This window comes from Molothrus aeneus, chromosome 6 (genome assembly GCF_037042795.1).
Source record: "Molothrus aeneus isolate 106 chromosome 6, BPBGC_Maene_1.0, whole genome shotgun sequence".
Lineage (NCBI taxonomy): Eukaryota > Metazoa > Chordata > Aves > Passeriformes > Icteridae > Molothrus > Molothrus aeneus.
The window spans coordinates 11,305,159-11,326,194 of NC_089651.1; the positions used below are offsets into that span (position 1 = coordinate 11,305,159).

At 37.9% G+C, this 21,036-nt stretch overlaps 1 protein-coding gene and 1 non-coding gene across 2 annotated transcripts in view; both read right to left on the bottom strand.

The window, feature by feature from the left end:
• IPO7 (importin 7) overlaps positions 1-21,036 on the bottom strand; it is a 34,565-nt gene that overhangs the window by 12,378 nt on the left and 1,151 nt on the right. The window contains exons 2-14 of the mRNA XM_066551621.1: positions 13,479-13,560; positions 11,734-11,887; positions 11,242-11,400; positions 8,821-8,977; positions 8,125-8,214; positions 7,613-7,707; positions 7,426-7,510; positions 4,296-4,430; positions 3,689-3,788; positions 2,571-2,647; positions 2,122-2,238; positions 1,246-1,335; positions 555-720 (exon numbers count right to left, since the gene is read on the bottom strand). Coding sequence (XP_066407718.1) covers positions 555-720; positions 1,246-1,335; positions 2,122-2,238; positions 2,571-2,647; positions 3,689-3,788; positions 4,296-4,430; positions 7,426-7,510; positions 7,613-7,707; positions 8,125-8,214; positions 8,821-8,977; positions 11,242-11,400; positions 11,734-11,887; positions 13,479-13,560 — 1,507 coding nt within the window. The remainder of the gene's footprint in view (positions 1-554; positions 721-1,245; positions 1,336-2,121; positions 2,239-2,570; positions 2,648-3,688; positions 3,789-4,295; positions 4,431-7,425; positions 7,511-7,612; positions 7,708-8,124; positions 8,215-8,820; positions 8,978-11,241; positions 11,401-11,733; positions 11,888-13,478; positions 13,561-21,036) is intronic.
• On the bottom strand, positions 874-1,054 carry LOC136558538 (small nucleolar RNA SNORA23). The gene has a single exon (XR_010783908.1). It is a non-coding gene; the product is annotated as a small nucleolar RNA SNORA23 (small nucleolar RNA).

The following is a 21,036-nucleotide window of genomic DNA, read 5'->3' on the forward strand; positions in this document are numbered from 1 at the left end:
TGAAATTTAAGTATGAGAACCAGAGCACTGTGGTCTGAATTAATAAAATGCAAGATTACTGATCAATGCAAATGTTAATTGAATGGGAATGGGTACATATACACCTTTGTCAAATTACCTTAAGTATTAAATATATAGTTTATGTTTGCTTTGTGGCTTTTATGCCAGCTTCAGGAATACTAAGCCAAGTAAAACCTGCCTGGACCAGGATAGTTTTTCTTTTTCTTTAAATTTTAACATGAATGAATATATGCCAAGACAGATATTGCCACTGTATTTCTGATTCAATTATTAGGTGCTATAAAACTGGATTTACTGTACCATGAAGCTCTTGTTTACCACGTCTTAATAATCATAATGTCTTATAATGTTAAAATGCAATTTATTTAAAAAAACTTAACTTTTCTAGCTGAAAAATTAGAGTAAATAATTCTAAGTTACAATTGCAAGAGGGAAATTAACATCAGGGCAGAAGAGAACAAGTCTGCCTGAACATCACAAAGTTAACAGCTATTCCATTAAAGCTTGCTGTAGCTGTAAGAAAAGGCTCCTACCTTTCTCTTGATTACTGATGAGAACTTGAAGAGCTATTGCAGCTTCCACTTTCACAGGCATTTCCCTATCATCTATCAGACACCTTCTCGTGAGTTCTAAGGCTGTCTGGAGATTCTGGTCACTTTTAAATTTGACTTCACAGAAATAATGAAGAACCCAGCAAGCCTGAAAAAAAAAAAAAGACATGGAAAAAATTTGTGGCTGCAAAAGCCACAAAGAGGATTACCAACTGTTTGCATACCCATAACCAACACAAATCATTGAATCTGAGGTGCAACTCCTGATGAATAAAGATACTCTAAGACTTGTCAGTGATGAAGATGTCTGAGAGTGTGGAGGCTGGTCAGTGGGAGGCTGTCTTGCAGACATCACTAAACCAGTACTATGATCTCAGGTTCATCTTTGGCCACAGGTTTTGTGTGAGCAGTACAGTCTATGTGCAAAACACACACAGACCCTACCACCAGACACAGATGGGAAACTGTGCACACAGCGCTGCAGCCATTCCAAAACTACACAGGGGCTATCTGTAATCACATGTAGCAACTAGCACCCATCCCTGGAAAAGGTGTACAATTTATTAGGGAAAAGGTGCAGAAAGGAGAACATCTCTGAGAGGGAAGAAGTTGCAGATTTCTGAATTCTTCAGTTGGAACAGTGTATCTCACAGTAAATGCCACACTTTCTTACCCGAGCTCTCATGTAACCCAGCTCACTGCTGAAGAGAGGGAACACATGATTCTGCAACATATATTCCATCTGATCCTTATAGATCTTTTTCTGTCAAAATATGAAGGGAAGCACATCAGTTTAAAACTTCATATAAAAATGTATTTCTATCCCAGTAAAAAAGTCACACATGATAAAGTGTGAAGAGTGTAACAAACCCTCAGACTTTTCACTTATCCCTTTTTTAAAGTCAATTATGCAACCATGATCTCCTATATTAGTAATTAAACTTGGATCCTACATGGATTTTTAAAATTTTCAGTCATAATAGTGACACCTTTCTCCCCAGCCATTTTTTGACCCCAAAAGACACCTTTCTGTTGGCAGCACATTGGCACCAAAAGTAAAAGTGGTCAGGGAAACTGCTTAGATCTGTGGTCCAAAAACAAGTCTATGCCATGCATCTATTTTCCTACTATTTTAACTGAGCAACATCTCAAATTTCATTTTATTTCCTCTCTTCTAGATACAAAAACCAGTCCATTAAATAAACAGCCTCTCACTGGATGCACTTTTTTCCTTTCTTCCACAAAAAAGGGAATGTAATTAAGTGAAGCACAGAAATGGTGTAGTAATTCTCACCAGAAGCACAGAACTTAAAGGAACTTAATAACTGAACTTGAACATGACCTATAAAACTTTGGTAATTAAGTAATTAAGCTGACATTAAACCCAAAACAATTAAGTTGAACAGTTTAAAAAAAAATGGCAGCAATTCAGAAACTTGCGAACACAGAGCTATTTGCATTTCTTCTAAGGCACTATAAGTTAGAGACAGCATAGGAGGGGCAAAAAAAAAAAAAGGATGAAAAGAACCACTGGATTTGTTCTGCTTACTTTTAGGAGAATTTCAGCCAAAGAACCAATCATATGTAAAGCACCATCCTTCTTGCGAGGATCAGCATTTGGCTCCGTAAGGATTTGATAACAAAAGCCCATTGTCTTCTGCAGGACCTAGATTACATGTAAGGTCAGTCAAAGGATTCCAGTCAATCACCCCAGGTACCATTCTCTGTGCTCTGAAATGCTACAATATGAAATAAATAGCCTGCTCCAAGTCTGGAATGTGGGCAATGTTTTAGGTCTTTGTTATAAACACACAATATTCTGTCAAGAATGGGTCCTAGGGGAATTTGCAAATACAAAAAACCATAAATAGACCAGTGTAAAATAAATTTGGAATTTCAAGTATAAGAGCAGAAAAGTAAAAATTTTATTAATAGCCCTTTCAGCAAATAAACTGAACTTAGCTGGTGATATTTCAGTATAATCCTTGAACAACTTACCTCTTTTCTTTTACTACACGATGTAAACAATAATGTCTGAGCAGCAGTTGTTGGAGAAATGAAGTCTTCAAATACATCTGTTAAATAACATTGTAATAGTTTTAAATACCAGTCCTTTACTACAGTTCATGATCCTAATGTATTTAATATGAAAAAAAAAGAGCAGCCTTCAGGTGTGGTTAATCATGCTTTCTTGCTAGAGATATTCCAAGACTAAAGAGTAGCAGGTGGTTGGATACATATGTTTTATGTTTTCATGATGACTGCCTCTACATGTCTAATTTGAAGTTCTATGTCTCTTATTTTTAAGATAAATCTTTTTCAACAGTAGAAGCAGACAAAACAGTCAAGTTTTGACATGGATGTTATTTGCTCTACAGGTCAGCACACAGAATTAATTGGGTTAAAAAATGCTCTGTTTCTCATTTCTCTGCAGAAGAGGATTATCAGAGCCTTGTGCAATACCTGTACTGTTTACAGGTATGCTCTGACCTGAGGGATAAAAACTCCCAAACCCCTCAAGATTCCTCGTTCTAAACATAAATATAAACATTCCTAGTGAAGGGAAGAATTTGTTCAGGGAGTCTGAAGTATTTTTGTTTGTTCCCAGCCTCAGAGGACTGCACAGACTAAGAGTAAACCCCAACATAAAGTAGCAGAGCACAGGAGATGAAATGGGACAAGTCTGGAATGCCAGGCTTACTCCATAATGTGTCATTTACTACTGGGGCAAATCTGCTCTGAACTGTGCCATGGGTGAAATTCCATAAGAAATCCAGGGCCTGAAATATTAGCTGTTTATGGCATAACCTTTAAATGACATTAAATTTATGTAGTTGTTGCTAGCAAGACCAGGACTGTTTGACTTGCAAAAACTTTGTAACTGCAAATGAAATACTTTCACAAATGCACAAACTCCTGTGCCACTGCTGACTGCTGTATCCTCTCTCCTTTCCACCAATATGTCCAACTTCTATTTGGTTAATATACTGTGTTTCTCTCATTTTTCTTTTTTTTTTTTTTAAGATTAAATCCACCTGTTTTCACAAAAACACTCCATAAAATCCCATCCTTTGCATGAAATAATTTTTTAACCTGAGTAGATTTCAAAGGCTCACCAAATTTCATGCGGATATATTCATATGGATCTTCTTGCCAAAGCTCTTCATCAGCATCTGTATAGCACATCAATGGGAAAATAACATCTTGGATGATTCCCTGGGATAGAAAGAGATTGAAAGCAGGTTAGCACTACTAAATCAATCTCTGTATTCTGTCCTGTATTTTATAGATTTTCTCCATGCTGTCGGGTAACATTCTAAAACTATTTGGATTTAGAGTGGATTTATGTGGCACTTTACAAAGAAGCACATCTTTTGTGTTTAGGCAGAGTTACAATACCACACAAGATACTAGACTGGCTTTGGATAATGGAATCTGGAAATGATTTAATGCCATAAATTCAGCAGCTAACACCATCTCCAAATATGCTGTGTTAGACTGTAATCTTCAATAAATTAAAGCACAAAGGAGAGACAGCAATAAATTAGTGGCTGTGCTCATGTTTCAAGGTAACCTTCATTAAACTGGCTTAAACTCTTTCCACCAGCAATTTATAAGAGAAGTGCCTAAAATGTGAATTGTAGCAAGGCTGGAAACACTCTACAGTAGACTGACTAATGTACTCCTGAGTCATCTAAGTATTAAACCCCAAAAATGGCTTACTTGAATATGAGGTTTCAGATTCCTCCAGGTGACTGCATGAGACACTCCTTGATTGATGTAATTTAGTGTTTGCTGCAGAACTCTAGGAGCCATGTACTGCTTTTCCTTGTATTGATACAGCACCTTCAGCAACACCTAGAGAAATCAGATCTCATCAGTGTCTTATACTGAGCACAGCCCATTTTCACCACAGTTCTACCCTCCCTCACAAGCCTACATAAGAACCCCTCAAAACTGAACAAAACCCCCATTTATTCATTAGGCTAAAATGGGTACTGACTAAGCCTTCTACCAAATGTCATTGTTAACTTTATAAGACAATTTGCAGCTCATACTGGTTGCTTGCACATCTTTTAAAAATACCATCCTTTAATAACACAAACCATACGTGCTAATTCACCACCAACACACCCCAGGGGGCTTTGCCCTCTGCCTCTGAGGTTTATTTTTCCATCTTCACTCTTTGGGGGTAGAAATTCCCACCCAGCAACTGGATCAGAACACTCTACACTCACAGTCTGATCTGTGCCTCTGCTGCCCCACAGAGCTGTGAGCAATATGTGTGTGTGGAGTGATCCAGGAGCCAGTCACTCCCTTGGTTTGGCTTTTTGGCCTAAACTCTTCTGCAGTGGCATCCAGAACTCCTTCACAGGGATCCACCTGTGTTCAAGTCCATGGCTCTCCACAAATAAGGTCATGAAAAGGACATGGGACCATGACTAGTAATTAAATTCCAGCTCACAGGAGAGGTTTGCACGGGTAATGCAAAGGGAATTCCCTGTAGCCCAATCCAGGTCAGTAGAAACACTGCATCTTCAGAAGCAGCATGACTAACTGGAGAGAAATGGCAAATTCCATTGCCAGGATTTCATTTCAGTCTTCACACAAAAGAAGCATTTTTTAAAAAATCCCAACCCAAAGGAGCTGGAAAGATATTGATCAATCTGTAATACTACCAAAATAAAAATCTAGGGAAAACAAGATTCATTATTTTGAAAATGAATGCTATTGATACCATTGATTACACAAAGACTGAAGAAGCGTTTTTCCCAAAGGAATTGCTTTGTACTTCAGTTTAAGGAGGATACACTCATTCATCAAAATATTCACAAACAGTTTTATGCTCTAGATTCTTTATCACTTCCCAAAGTTTGAACTGCTCGTGTTTAAAAACCTTCAGGATTTACAGAGAAATTACTTGGTACCAACACCCGAGTACAAGGTTTTGTGGCATTAGGCATTGAGTTAGGATGGAAAAGAAGAGAGCAAAAGATCAAACTTGCAGGGTTTTTTAGGACTATCCAAGAAGATGCATGTATTTTCACTATTGAGATGTAGTAGGTAAAGATATTAAAAAATTAAGAACATTTTTAAGAACTGCAGTGAGGAAAAACATCATGGACAGTCTGGGGCAAATAAAGTAAAATTCTGTAACAGTGCCAAGGAACTACAAGGCAGCAGTGTCCAACCAGGGCTTAGTTCTGGCTCCTGAGAAGTGTCTTGAGCAAAACAGCTGCTAACAGAAGGGATAAATTCAGGGTATTCCAGTTAGGCAGCTCAGCCTGGTTTGGACAAACTAAGAAAGTTTAGCTAAAGTGAATGCTGAATGTACAGGATTTTTTTTTTTTTGAGGGGGCTAATCAATGAGAAGTAATTATGACAATAATATTAGCAATATATTTCAAGTTTATACTTGAACCACCTGTAGTTTTATGGCTTATATTTATTTATTACTCCTTTATTAAAAGGGTGCAAACACTTGGGAGAATAAAGAGAACTCCATGAAACATTATCCAAATTTATATTGTTCAGTAATTCAAAGATTTACAATTTCTGTGAAGAAATATATCCTGCTCAAAAATCTTCCACAACATTTGTTTGGCAGATTCCATGTCCTGAGCAGAGGCCCAAGAGCTATCTCCTGCAGAAAAATGGAGGGCAGGACCTTAACATAGTCTGTCTTCATAAACAAGTTACATTATTGTTTAGGAACAAACTAAGCCTGCCAAATATTGATTTTTAGCAGTTTTCTTCAAATATCTGAATTCTTAGGAGCTTTCTAGCTGCAATAACAATAAGGATCAAAATTGATTCAAAGGGAATGTAAACAAAAACGAGCATTTTGTCAAACTTTTAAAATTATCTTTTCAAAGACTACTGGCCATAGCCCTTTGTCAGAACTTGATTTTATCTTGGAAGTGCAAAGCAACCAGTAAGGCCTTAAAGAACATGCAATAATTATCTGTGTAATGTCACCTAGAGGTGACAGGTGAGCACCTCAGGAAGCAAAGCTGACACCACTTCCCTGAGCAGAAGGTTGGGATATATTGCCTCACACTCCATGTGAAAAATGCTTTCCATACTTTGGCCAACCTTCAAAATGCATGGATTTATGAGACACTTTCTCTACATTTCCTCTTTAAAAGTCCTGTAATTCATTATAATTTCATTAGAAATTAAGAGAACTGAAACTGAACCAAGAACTGACTCAAAGGCTTTGAAGAAAACATTCTGCACTGTGAGATTTTCATAAATCAATAGCCTATTCTATATTTTATATATATTTATATTTTAATCACCTTAAAATAAAGGTATTTATGAAACAAATAGGAGATAATTTTATAAACACATACCTGAAGTTTTTAATTAATCCAAATATTATTTGCATACAGCAGATTGTAAAACACAGCACAAGTGGCACCCCCAAAACAGGGAGATGTGTGGAAAGGGAACATCAGAATTACCTGTCTATAAGAGAGCCTCTGCTTGATCAGGCTTTTGCAGAAGGCTGAAAATTTAGCATTTACAGACTTTAAGTAAAAATAACCTGTATCAGAGATAAAAGATAGTTCTGAAGGTCAACTAAACCACCATATACCCATCTCTTTCAGAAAGGAAAAAAATTGGTAGCATTTGTCTGAAGCTCATCTAAGGGCTTGTAAGTGCAAAGTGGATTGTGATATGTGGCAAATTTTTTTTAGCCCACAGACACCACTGGTTTCCACACCAATGTGCTTGAAAAAAAACCTGTGAATAGGAGCAAGAAGCCTTTTCAGCAAATAATGAAATAAGCAATCAGTACTAACTCTAAACTTATCCTAGCACTCCCCCCACACTCAGTGTTTCTTACTTGCTGAACACCAACAGCGAAGGCCTTCAAAAAAACTTCAGCAAACTCATTGTACTCCTTGGAAACATTCCCAGGGCTTCCATACCTAGAATTAGAAGCAAGTATGTAAACTAAAGGCTGCAGCAATATTACTGACTTGAATGTTTGCTTAGAGGTTTTTTAAAAATAATAATGGAAGAGAAAATACCTCTCAAAGAGCCTAGCTAAGATATGCAAAGCCCACTTCTTGCATTTCCACCAAGGCAACTCAGGTCTATCATCTTCATCAACCTGAAGGGTTTCCTTTAGGAAAAAAAAAAAGACATTATTTACGAATTATTCACAAAGAGGTCAAATTATATGTAATTAGAACAACTACACAGTATATCTTGCTTTTAACCTGACATTTGAACTTCTAGTTTAATAGAAGTATGAAGCAGAGCATATCTAAAAATAAATCCCATGAAAATATGCCTAAATGATCAATAAATTTTTGAAACAAGAAGCCAAAATAAGTTTCGCTATAATTTAAGAATAGAACTTGCATACAAGCTACATATTTTTAAAATTTGTTTAGTCTGTTTGAAACTCCCCATATAGCCTAATCTTTTTTATTTATTCTTTTCTTGGCATCTGTAGAGAAAAAAGAATGCAGAAATAACAGTCTAGTGAATGAAAAATACTTAAACTTAAAGACATAAATAGCCAAAAGCCACTTACAGCTGGTACATCCCTATCAACAACAGTCTTCAGGATTTCTATCCACTCAGCCAGGTTTTGCTGATTTATCAACTCCAAAGGTAATGTGTACTGGTTAAAAAAAAAAAACACAAAGAAGAAATTATTTTTTAACTGCTTTATAATAAATTTATGTTACTTTTACAGTTTAAATTTTAGCTTTTAAATCTTTCCCTACACCACAAAAATAGAAATTTACCTGAAAAACCAGGCTAAAGAACTCAACATCATCTAACCTATATCCTAAATATCCTCAAAGGTGCTAGAGGTCTTTGCTCTAATTCACTTATGCAATGCTAAAATGCCACTTAAATGGATGTTACTCTACTTTCTGAAGCATTTAACAGCAATTCCATTCCAAACTGCTATATTTACACTGGTAGTTCTCTGTAGGCTGGCCTCCACAATCTGTCCTTAGAAAACTCATTTTCTAACTGGTTTTCAGCAAACACCCTACCTTAGAGGATGGCAAGTGTAACTTTTATCTAATGCCAACAAGAATAGCACTGCTCAAAAGTAAAAGCACAAGACAATCAGAAACTTGTGATTCATGGAGCTGAGTAGTAGGGAAAATGATTCAGATGTAATCTAATACTGCAATATTTCTGTCATTCACTATTTTAAGGAAAAGCATAATGCTTTAAATTATTGTTCAAGTATATACAATGTTTTTTTTACCTGGACAAGGGCATAAAATATTTTGAAGATCTGTTTCTGGATGAGGACAGATTGGTCTGAAGGATCATTCAGGAGCTGAATGAAGCTGTCCTTCAGGACTGGCAGAAAATGTTGCATTGCAGCTATCAAGGGACTCCGCTCCTCTGGTTTCTTGTACCTTTAGAGAAGAACAAAACCAGTTTTGTAGTTGTTTCAGGTGGCTTTGAATTGGAACAGCTCACCTTGCCCCAGTGTAGGCACAAGGAGGTTATATGACAGCTCATAACAACCTGTCACTTAAAAAGAACCCCCAGCCAGTTCCTGTGACAGAATTGGAAATAAAGCCATAGCCAGATGGCGTTACAGATAAGAAATACATTAATCAGAGTGCACAGTTTCTCAAAATATTTGCAGAAGCTACATTGCTTCACTGACACTGGATAAAGCAAACTGAGGAGCCTCTCACAGCCTGGCACTGATGGCTCTCACATCTCACCATTTAATTTGCCCAAAGGCAATAATCTGATAGAGAGGGTGGGATTCTAGGCTGTGGGGCAGACTCTGAGCAGGCAACCACCCTTCAAGTAAAACCTCAGACCTTCTATGCTAGGGACAGCCCACCAAGCTTGCCCATGCTGAAAACAAGGCTCCACTTCCTTTCTCCAACACTTCTACATTCCTGAAAGGAAACAAAGCCACATTTTGAAATCTCTGCCCCAGATTTTAATTTATACACAAGAAACTCCCAACTGATTCAAGATTTATCACAGCAGAGCAGGATCTTTTCTATACTGGTGATGACAATAACAAGGTAAAATATCATTTTGTGATTACACATTTGTTTCTTGATTCAGCAATCAACACTTGTCAGATTCTTGGAGTCCCGTGGGAGATTTCTGGGTTACAGGATTGAGCTTTGGTTTGGTTTGTTTTTCAAACACATTTTTGTGGACTTTTCACTAATATTAAATATCAATACTCAGCTTCCTGAACAGTGGAAATTTTCAAAATATAACCAAAAAATAACTACTCAGTCTGCTGCCAGATGGCATGTTCTGTAAGAATTACTACAAAATACTGAGCTCTAAAGTCCTGTTCAATAATACAGTCTTCATGCATTTTCTGAACCAGAAACCCAAACATTAAAATAAAATGTTGCTCAGAAAAATCCTGCTTCTAATTTTCACAAGAAAAATGAAAAATACTAGAAAAAAATTACTATGCAAAAAGCAGCCATTTGATCTTGCTGGTTGAATTGAAAGGGAAAAAAGTGAAAAACTCCAAGATATTTATGTCCTACGTTAAGGGAAAAAAAATCAAAACTTAAATATTCCTACATCTCAGGCAGTAAAAATTTGATCAAAGTAATAACATCACACAGATTTGCATCCCACTAAACTGACTGAAACACTGAAATGTGCACATTCCTACATGATTGGTGACATGAAACTCACCCTTGCTGACTCCACCAGAAAGCTGAGCTAGCAGGAGCAGCTCCTGGCCTCAGCTGAAGTGTTTGATCAGCTGAGACTACAGACACACTTATCACATAGAGAGACTGCACTCAGATCCCTAAACATGCATTTATTTCTATCATCAGAATTCATTTCTTCATTTACAGCTCCCAGATCTGCTGGGATATTTGGTTAAAGATCTTTAAGCTGAAAATCAAGTGAGAAATTTTTTGTTTTCCTTTCCTAGCAGGACTTAGGATTTCCAGCCACTAAGAAAACTCCCACTTGGGATTACAAAGATTTTTATGGCATTCCTGTAAAAGTATTTTTGAGAAACTGGCATTCACTGTTTTACACTGACTGATGTAAAAATCATTAAATTAGATGGAAATTTTTCCATGCAACATTTTAAACCAAGAACCTGAAACAGAAATGTTATGCATTCCAATGCTTTGAAAGAGTAAGTTGTGGATTCCATCAGTTCCTGCTACAATTCCCCAACTCCAGGATTGTCCTTTTCTCTGATCACCCAAGTGACCATACCAAAGTCAGTTAACCAATTCTGAGCTCCCAACATTCCAGATTTCACACTTTGAAACCTTTCTATGGTTACTGTCACCAAGTACTAGAGTACCAATTGTTTAAAAGTTTAAACCTGATTTAAATAATAAATTCCTGCAAAAGTCGTGATTTTGAGCAGACTTCCTTACTGCTATCAATCCATAAAAACAACTACCACACTAAGGTTTTAAAACATCCTTTTTTTCTGAATTCAAACTTTTAATGAAGGCAGTTTTTGTCATTTTTAGTTGAGAAGATACATGAGCCAGCACTTGCACAGCAAGTAGCCAAGAATACTTTCTAATATTACATTTCCATACCTTTGTGCAGTCCCATAAACAATTCTACATGGTTACAATATACATAGAGTACAAAAAATAGACACCAATGCATTGATTTTGCTGGTTTACATGGAGAAAGAACTTACTCATAGTTTTTCACAAGTTGATAAAGACAGAGAAGAATTCCAAGCCAACAAGCACTATTGTCAGACTGAAGATAAAATCCAATTTTCTCCACAACTGCAGTCCAGCGACTTGGATAATCATACTTGATAATGTGGTGAATGCAAGTAGTAAGCTGCACTCTGGAAATCAAAGGCACAACAATCAAAAAAGGTACTACTAGTATTTTAATAACATTCTTGTAGTGTTGAAGCAGCAAATACTGTCCATACTTAGACTTCCTTTTTGTTTACAAGGTTTAGGTTTAGTTTCTGCTTAATATTCTACAAATTTCTACAATGTTACACAAGCTGAAAATTGTTTTTCCATCTAGATTAATTCTATGTTTAGGATACACAGTGTGTGACAATGATGCTTCGCACGTGGGTGATCTTGGCTGGGGGAAAAATATAAAAAGAAAGAAACCCAAGAGTCAGAATCCACAGGCAATTGACACAGAGGCTGAAAGTGTGCACCTGATCAGCTCAGGAGAGTGGATGATGGCTTCTACAATGTTCTCACGGATGCAGTGTCTGTCCTCTTCTGGGATGGAGTAAGGTGGGATCTCCCCAGGAGCACTTTCACGGTCCGGCCAATACTGGGTTATCATATTTTTCAAGTAGATAACCCCTGTGACACAAGAGTGCCAAATCAGCTGGCAGCCATTCCAAGCACAAAACAAACACACATCTTGCAAGCAAATATTTTTTAGAACAAAACTGACCAAAATTACAAAATCATTGTCCCTTCCTAAGTAGGAGAATCAAAATACATAAACCATGCAAGTTATTAACCCAATAATTTACTAAACTGATACTCTTTCACCCACTTAATATAAAAATACTACAGGTATTTCTTTTAGCTGTGATTCAGGTAAGTAGCTGTGGAACTATTTAGCAACACACTTCTGAAAAATCCATTATAAGGATTTTCTCAATATTTCCATTAAAACTGAAAAAGAAAAGCTGATCAATACTAATGACAACCTAAAACAGCCCTTGTAAGCTAAAAAAAAATCTAAGTTAGTGATACAGGAATGATTGCAAGAGAAACAGAGCTCCTTTATACCCAGGTTATGGGCTACAGCAATTTGTAGCAATCAGGCTCCTGGAACAAACCCTGCATTTTACCATTTGACAACCAAATCCAAACTGCTTGTGTGGCAGAATATAAAAACACAGCACTTGGAAAAGTACCTTCAATATGCAACAGGAAATCTAAAATGGCAAACTGGTAACAAAGTTACTGTTAATCTAATTCTACATAAAAGTCCATAAAGCTACTTCTCTTCCTAAATACCATATGCACCTTTTGAAGATTCAGAAACCAGAGGGTTTTCGAAAGTGTCTGCAGAGGTCAAGAAACACTCAGCAGATTATTACAAGACTGAAGTGATGAGACTTCTGCTAGCCCTTGGAAAGATTTTTTAATAATTGCTTTGCAAACACACCCTGTTTGTAAGCTGGGCCTTGAATGAGCCATCCCCACTCTCCACAGGATGCTTTGGGTTTAATTGGTTTGGTGGAGGAGGGTGAAACTTCAGACGTTTTCTTCAAACTTCTTTCTGCATGTGACACTTGTAGAGCAGTAAGCTTTTTGAGTCATCATTTGAATGGTACCCACAAGCAGTAAGATAAAAATGCAAGCTAAGTTTAGGCTACAGCTTAGAGTAGTTTACTACACAGAAGGTCCAAATAAACAGTCCAGATCACACCCTCCTGACCAGTCAGAAAACTCACTGAAGTATTGTACTAAAAACCTCTATCAAGTACTTAGAGCAACTTTAAGGTGATGTTTGGAGCTGTCAATAATCAACATCCAATTTTAATGATGGCTCATGTGCAAATAAGCAGGGTTCCAAAAGACATAATCTGTTTTCTTCCACTTAGTACCTTTAGAAACATTAGTGCTCCCAGTACAAGTTTAAATGACCTCCTTGGACCAAGTGCACCAGCATCATAAACCATTCTGCTTCCCCCAGGAATGTTCACTAGGGATAAAGGGGAAGAATCCTTCAAGAGCCAGACACAGCTTTTCTTTCTGTCTTCCTTATTCAGTGAATAGTGCCAGATAAAAGCTTATGATGATGTAATGTGAGCAACTCCCAACTTCTGAGTGCTTGACATTAAAACCACTAGAATTCTTTAACAGTATCTGCATGTGTACTTGTGTGTATGCACCATTTGAGTAGATACAATGACAAAAATATTTGAAAACTTGCCTGCCTGTCTCACTGGTAAATCCAGTTGCTCGGACATAGTGATCTGAAGCAGAGTTGAAACAAAGTTCACTGACTTATGAGCCTATGGAGAGAGAAAAAAATAAAAAAAGTTAAGTTTTAGAATACTTCCATTACGTTTTACAATATCTTTATAATGATGTAATGCAATCAATACCAGCAATTCAGCCAGTTGCACAGGAGTCAGCTAATCAGCCAAAGCATTCCAAAGTTTTGTGCTCACTGTATTCTGAAGACAGCAAGGGTGAGGAAAAACCCTACTGTTTAAGGTAACAGCTGAAGAAATCACTGAACAGGAATCAGCCTTCCAGAATCACCAAACATGTTCCCCATTCAGCACAAACACTTGAAGCAAGAGCCCCTGAACAGCCCGAAAAACCAAAGCACAGCAAGTTTACAGTGACCTCTAGCAAGGTATGAGTTCATGAGATAATAAGCTAAGAAACAGATGGGAACTATGTTTTAAAACTAAGTCCAAGCCCTACTTCATCCTTCTGAAAAATCAGTTTCAAGGGACCATTGATGCACTACTGCAGCAGCTGTCCAGAGAGCCACACCACAGCAAACAGCAGGGAGATCCAAATGGAGACGCATCCACACAGTAACAACTTCCCAAGAATGTGCAGGAGTTTCACTTAGAAAGAAAACAAAAAATGCTTTTTCTTACCATAATGAGAACTGTCACTGACACCTTAGGGACTGGATTGTATTTTCAATGAGGAAACAAACCTTAACATTACTATAACACCCTTTACCCATCTTTCCCAAGCATCAAGAACTCCAGACAATAAATTAATTTTGCTGGGAAAAGTGAGTTACAATCCTTAAAAACTACCTCTGCTTTTCCTAACTGAAACCCAACATAATTTTCCTTGAGGTCAAGAGTCCATGGACATGAGTTACAGTGGGAAATCCCTCTTTTATGCATGGGAAAAAACCTCACAAGGGAGGCCAAGGCCTGGGACACTTATCTACAAAGGCAGTGGGACCTCATCCTTAGAGACATTCTGTTGGACAAGTCCTGATCTGCCTCATCCAACTTCCAAACAGCTTTGCTTTTCTGCTTTATCTTCACTTACGTGTCAGTGTTGTTTCCTATGTTCTCTGCAGTTCCCCTATCAAAGACAACTGCACAGATCCATATATTTTAACCTGCTGAACTCTTAGGAAAGCACCTCTTACCCACTTGTTACTTTCAAAACCATTGACACACACTATTTATGAAAACGAAATGGCTGCCTCAGATACTACAGCAACTTCATCTCCTTCCATTCCTCTAGTATGACCAAAAACTCTTCTGACAGTATGAAATGATGACAAGATTCCTCCTAAGTGTGTCATGCTGCTCAGCTCACTCCTACAGTACTAGAATGTTCTCTTCAACTTCCATTTTCCTGAGCAAGTATCTCCAATAGGTCCCAGTATAAACAAGTGTGAGTGAAAGGGACAGCCTGGGACATGACATTGGTACTCAGATTTGGTTAGTGCAGCTTGCTGTCTACATCCTGTTCTTTAAAACATATTTTAAATGAAGGACAAACTTCACTTAAGAATCTGCCCAAAATATTAAAACACTGTTGTACACATTCATCCTGTGCACTAAAACTCTACAGGCTCCAGAGCACCCAGAAGCACCTGGTCCCACTGAAATGTTTATTTACAGAGTGTGGTTTGATGAACTGAGAGTAACTGACACTGCAATATGAGCACACGTCCTGCTGACCCATGTCCCTCTGATATTCCCCAAGTCCTCAAGAAGTAAAAACACTTTCAAATGGAAAAAAAAATAAAAAAAAGCAATTGTCTTCAACTGCCAAGTAATGGCTGAATAAGTAAATTTAAAATAAAATTTACTAGTTGGGTTTGATTTCCCCACAGCTCCAGGCCCGTTAAGTTGCTCCTTTCCTTAAGGAACATTAATAGACACACAGAGTCCTGCAGCACATTGCCCATGACATCAGACCCTAATTCAGCACAGCACTCAATTATACGCTCAACATTCATGGCAGCGGAAGTGCTCCTGTCTTTAACGTGTCCTGAACCTGAAGAAAGCTTTCAGTTTCAATAACCTTTAACTCACCTGCAATAAGGTCATATTAGTCTGCATAAAATGGACTTAAAAGTGCATACTGATGTCTTTCCACAAGGGCTATAAGCTTAACAGATACCTTTTTTATAGTGAAAATTTGCAATGTTTGCAAAGGCAGAAGCATTTAATCCTATAATTTAAAAAATGAAGGATTACTTTCCCTTTTCCATGATAAATGACCACTACTGGAGTAAAACCCATCCATTTCAGTAACAAATATGGAAATAGTGCTTAAGAGCTACTAAAGAACTAATGGGAAAACCAAAAGAAATTAAATTTCAAAAATCTTATGTCATAAAAGAAACAAAAAATAGGCCGCAGTGTACAAAACTGCCACACACTGAAATTTAATAAAACACCAAAGAATGTTTTCTTCATTTACAAAGATAGGACTGAGCCTGTGCCTATAGCAGGCTACAGAAGCTCCCTAGAAATATCAATTCTATTAGTATGTGGGATTAATATATTCTCATTGGGTTCTTTGAACTACAGCAAACTTTAGGGGACAAAACTGAAACATCTACACCATTATCTGTTTGTTTTTTTAAAAATCTTACAAGTATCATCCTTATTAGCATCTGAAGCATCAGACTCCGACCAAGCAGGAGGATGAGCTGCTTTATCACCTTTAGTGGTTCAAAGCAGATTCAGCCAAGATATAATCTGTGCTTTTAATACAAGTAAAATACCTTGTACTTGCCAATCAAAGCCTGCTCTTAATCCCCTCCGTTAAGACCTACAGTCACACAGAGCTACATTCACATCTCCTTGCATTCTCTCTGGAATGTAAAGGACTCCCAAACTCCTTCCCAAGGCACTGAAAGGAAGGTGATTGCAGAGAAACTGAGCTGCAGGGATGAGCAGGGACAGTTCCATGAAGATGAGGGTGTACTGAATGCTCAGATAAAACACCAGGTACTACAATCACCTCTCATTGCTCTGCTTCACTCTTAAAAAGAGCATCCGGTGCTTTACTGGCACTTGGAGAAAAACAACTGAACCTAAAACAAGACGCCATCATAGGTGCCTTTTTGTATCCACAGCATTAAAAAATACTGAATCCACATCTCTTTCAGCTATTTTCATCTTTAATAATTTTATTGCCCCAAGAGGGCTGCCTCTCCGGACAACATGCTCCTCTTCACTGACTGCACTGCTAAAATAACAACCAGACTAAAAACCACACCTATTTTAGGTTCAGTTTTTAACTAAAATCAGGATTTCACAATGGTCACTCACTATCACATACACTAAACTGCATGAAGAACAGAAAATTTAAGACTTTAAAGCTCTGACATTGATAAATTTTTTACTTTTATTCTCTTGCTCCTTGTTAACATGTACCATTTAGAAGTAAACATTACATTTAGAGAACTACAGTATTATTTCAAAAATAGTTCTGTCACAGAAGTCCGTTTTCTAGCACTTAACTCAGCATTTAAAGAAAAGCAAAACCAAAACTCGTCTCAAATCCTTCCCCCTTACAAAAGGTCCAACATGCCATGTCACTGGTATGACTTTGCTGTCTAAGAGCCAAAGAATTCGGGGACTTTTCCCAAGAGCAATCTTTGCTATGCAGCCTGGCTAGCTGAGGAATGTGTTCTATCAGACCACAAACCTTGCACCACTGTCTGTTAATACCAATCACTGCCCCAGAACACACAATCTTTTTGCACACTGCAGCTTTTCCTAGCAGGCTTGCTTTGTTAGACATGTGCTAAAAGAGACTTTTGAGAAAAGTATCACACCAGAGCTGCAGAGTCCAAAAGAGGAAAGAAGTTCAAAGTTAACACTGAAGAGACCAGTTCATGGCATGTGAACTATGAACAGTTAATTACAACGTGGAAAAGCACTTTTCCTCCAGTAATGATACTCACTGCAGTAACTTAAACTAATCTTTAATGCTGGAATAATAATCTCTCACACAAAGCCTGCATGCCTCTAAATCTTAAAACCAAGTTTCATCTTGGGTAAAAAGACCTCCATGCATTCTTTTCAGACATCAGGAAGCTAACATACCATAACAAACACACTACAATAGGCACCTCCTTTACTGCTGCCCAAAAAAGCAGAACAGATGAGCAACACTTACTAAATGCTGCTGAACTGGAACCCCAGGTTATTTATATAGCTATTCAAAGTAGCACAAATGTGAATAAAGACTAACATTTTGAAAATAAAGTAGATTAAAAAAAAAAAAATTGAATGCTTCTCCTCCATTCAAGTTTTGGGGAAAAAAACCTGCATGCAATTTTTGATCTGGGCCATAGCAGGACAGGGTGCATGTAACTATTACACTGAGATGAAACTGTTTTCTTACAGAAAGGTAAGGTCAGGAGCTGTAAGGCCACGCTGAATCAGCAAACTGCCCTGTAGCACTCTTTTAATTCTTTTTTAAGAACTCAGCAGGTGTGGAAGTCGTTCTGACCTCAGGTTTTTTGCAAGCCAGTTTTGCCCCCTCTTACGCAGCTACAATGTATATGCAAACCTAGTTTAACAAAAGATAGACACACACTTAGCAGTTCCTGCCAACATCCCTGCCTGCTCCTTTCATGGCTGTCTGCAAGTTTGCAGGACTATTTGCTCTCCTGGCTGAGGAAAAAGCAATGTGCTCCTAGCAGAGGCTGGCTAGGCACACACAGGAACTATTTGCTAAGTCATGAGAAAGTGACAAGTGGCCCTTTCTGCTCGGATTTTACCTCGTGCTGGGCAACTTGCACCCAGAAGGAAACCTCTTCCCAGTGGAGCCAAGGCTCCCTCGGTTCCTTACTGCCCCCAAGGGGATTCCTGGTGTTGGACCAGCCCTGGCGAATGCAGCTTTAAACACCCAAAGCAGCCCTCATCTAGCAGCACCAGAATGTACAGATGGAACAGGAGGGAAGTGAAAGTAACGAAATACTTCGGGTAAAATGTCACACCAACAACTTCAAAAGAGACCCCATGATCTGATAATCAAAGCCAAGAAACTCATGCTCTGTTCTTTTTCTTACACTACAATACAGAGTGTAGATGTTAGACATGCAGACCATGTTAGAAAAGGTTAAAAAAAAATTCAGGCTGGAGGTAACACTATAAAAACCTCGCCCAAAGTATCCATAGCATTCAGCATTAGAAAAGTCCTGTCTGAAAGACTCCATGTAAGAAGAAGCTTGCCTCTTCCCCTTTGACAACCTTCCACTCCTAAACCCTCAGCAGCTAAGAATCCAATCATTTAATGTAACCATTCCATCCTTGTGACATTTGTAGCTATTAAGGAGGCAGAGAAAGGCACCGAACCAGGCCCTACCGCACTGTGAAATCAATGGTGATGGTGGCCAGCCAACAGGAATCCCTCTTTATCCTTTCCCTGTCACTCACATTAGGACACAAAAAACCTTAAATGTAACTTCTGAAAGTCACTTCCCAGTAGAGCATCAGGATCTCTTCCTAAACAAACTCTGTTGAGCTGACTTACAAAAAATGATGAGTTATAGGGGGTTGCACTTTTCCCCCCCCCCAAACATTATCAGACACAAAAATTCTAAATTTATTTTAATGACATCTAAAGAGATGTCTTACTTGCTCACACACTGAGGTGAATCTCAGAAACTTACAAGACATCGCACAATGAAGTTATAAATTCCCTGGAATTACAAAGAAAAAACCTGCAAGGAAAGTATTATCTAGCAACTGCACCTTTATAAATATGTTGATATTAGAAGATGAAACAACACTCTGTATTGCTTTCAGAGTGCCATTCCATAGTTCCATAGTTAAAAATGTCTATTTTCATCACAATTTCTGAGAAACTCTTTATACATGAAGCACAAAGCCTATTTCAAAAGGCAGCAATGTCTTCCTGCTGCTCTCCAGTAGCTTAATTGAAGAGTCTGGTTCTAAGTCCTGGTAAAACACAGGAGACAGGGACAGAGATGGGTGAACACCCCAGGGTACCCCATCAGCTGAAAATGCTGAGACACAAGAGTCAGTGATCTCATTCCCTGAAACTCCTTTTCACAGTGAGAAAAGTAAGGACAAGGAGACCGAAATACTTGCTTTTTAACATTATCTCAACTCTGAAAGTTCTCGCAGCCTTTTATGTGCAGGCAACATAACCTGATAAAACTTAGTGAAAGGAGAAATAAAGCATAGAATAATTCATGACTTAGCCAAGGTCAAAGGAAAAATAACAAGAGCCTGAACAAATCAAGAATCATACTCTCCAGTCTCCTTCTCCAGTCAGGAGAACTTTGTTGACTGATAGGATATGGTGAAGACAGATACAAATACTTGGTTAACTCTCACCTAATTTGATATCTCTTGCACTAATCAGGAATATCAATTACAGACTGATGCACAGTCTTTTCTGCGAGGGTAAAATGACCATTCTGCTGAAAGCCAGTCTCATCAGTTCAGAGGCACTTCTGACAAATTAAAGTAAACTGAAAGGCCAACCAAGGACAACTATTAAGATATAAAAACACCTGTGCAGCCTGGCCATGTGCAAGAACAGTGTATACTGCTGCTGTGATCTCACCTTTACAGAGAAAGAAACCCCCATACCTGTAGTTAGGTATTAACTGGTAACAGAATCGCTCTAACATTCAACAAATTCAGACCAGCATCCTGCAAGAAAATGCATAGCTGACTTCAATAAACCGAAGTAAAACCAAGACCACACATGTGAATAAAGCTGAATGTGTAAGTGCTTGCAGACTTCTGGTTTAGCACGTATTTTTATCATAAAATATCTGTGAGAGATTAGTGATGCTCAATTTCCCACAACTAAGAATTCTTACACACTGGTTCAGTAATAGCTGGTGCTTTTAAAGGGGCACAACTATTCAGATTTTATGCCAATTTAGCACTTGTGTAGTACACGATGGACCATGGGGTTTTGATTCCAAAGTGAGAACAAAAGCCAGTGGCCAGTGAGCACAATCCTTCCTGCAAGAGTTTGCCATTTGCTGAAGACCCCAGCCGGCAGTGAATGGTAATTTCCTGCACCTTCAGCAACTCAATACCTGCAGAAAAGAACTAGAATAGATTTCAAGCAAGTTACTATATATAAATATTGACATCCATTGAATATGAAAAAAAATGCATTTTGGGGCCAGCTTAAGATTTCATAGATATTACTGTCTTTATAGGCCATCATATTTTTTGCATTTTTGATTTAAATAACAAACACTAACATACTCTTTAACAGAGTACATGAAAAGACAAGCAATTACTTCATACAAGTCTCAATTAGTCACTGAATAGTTTTATAGAGCTATCTATTTCAAAGGTACCTAATATTTATTTGCCAGTCACTTATTTAATAACATGCAAGAATCACTTTTTAATTTTCTGAGAAGCTCTACCTTTAGTTTTTTCAATTTTCTCCACTGCCAGCAGAACATTTGGCCCACCTTTATCTAAGCTCTGCTGAACATCTGTTGCATTACATGAGTATTGTCAGGCCTGAAG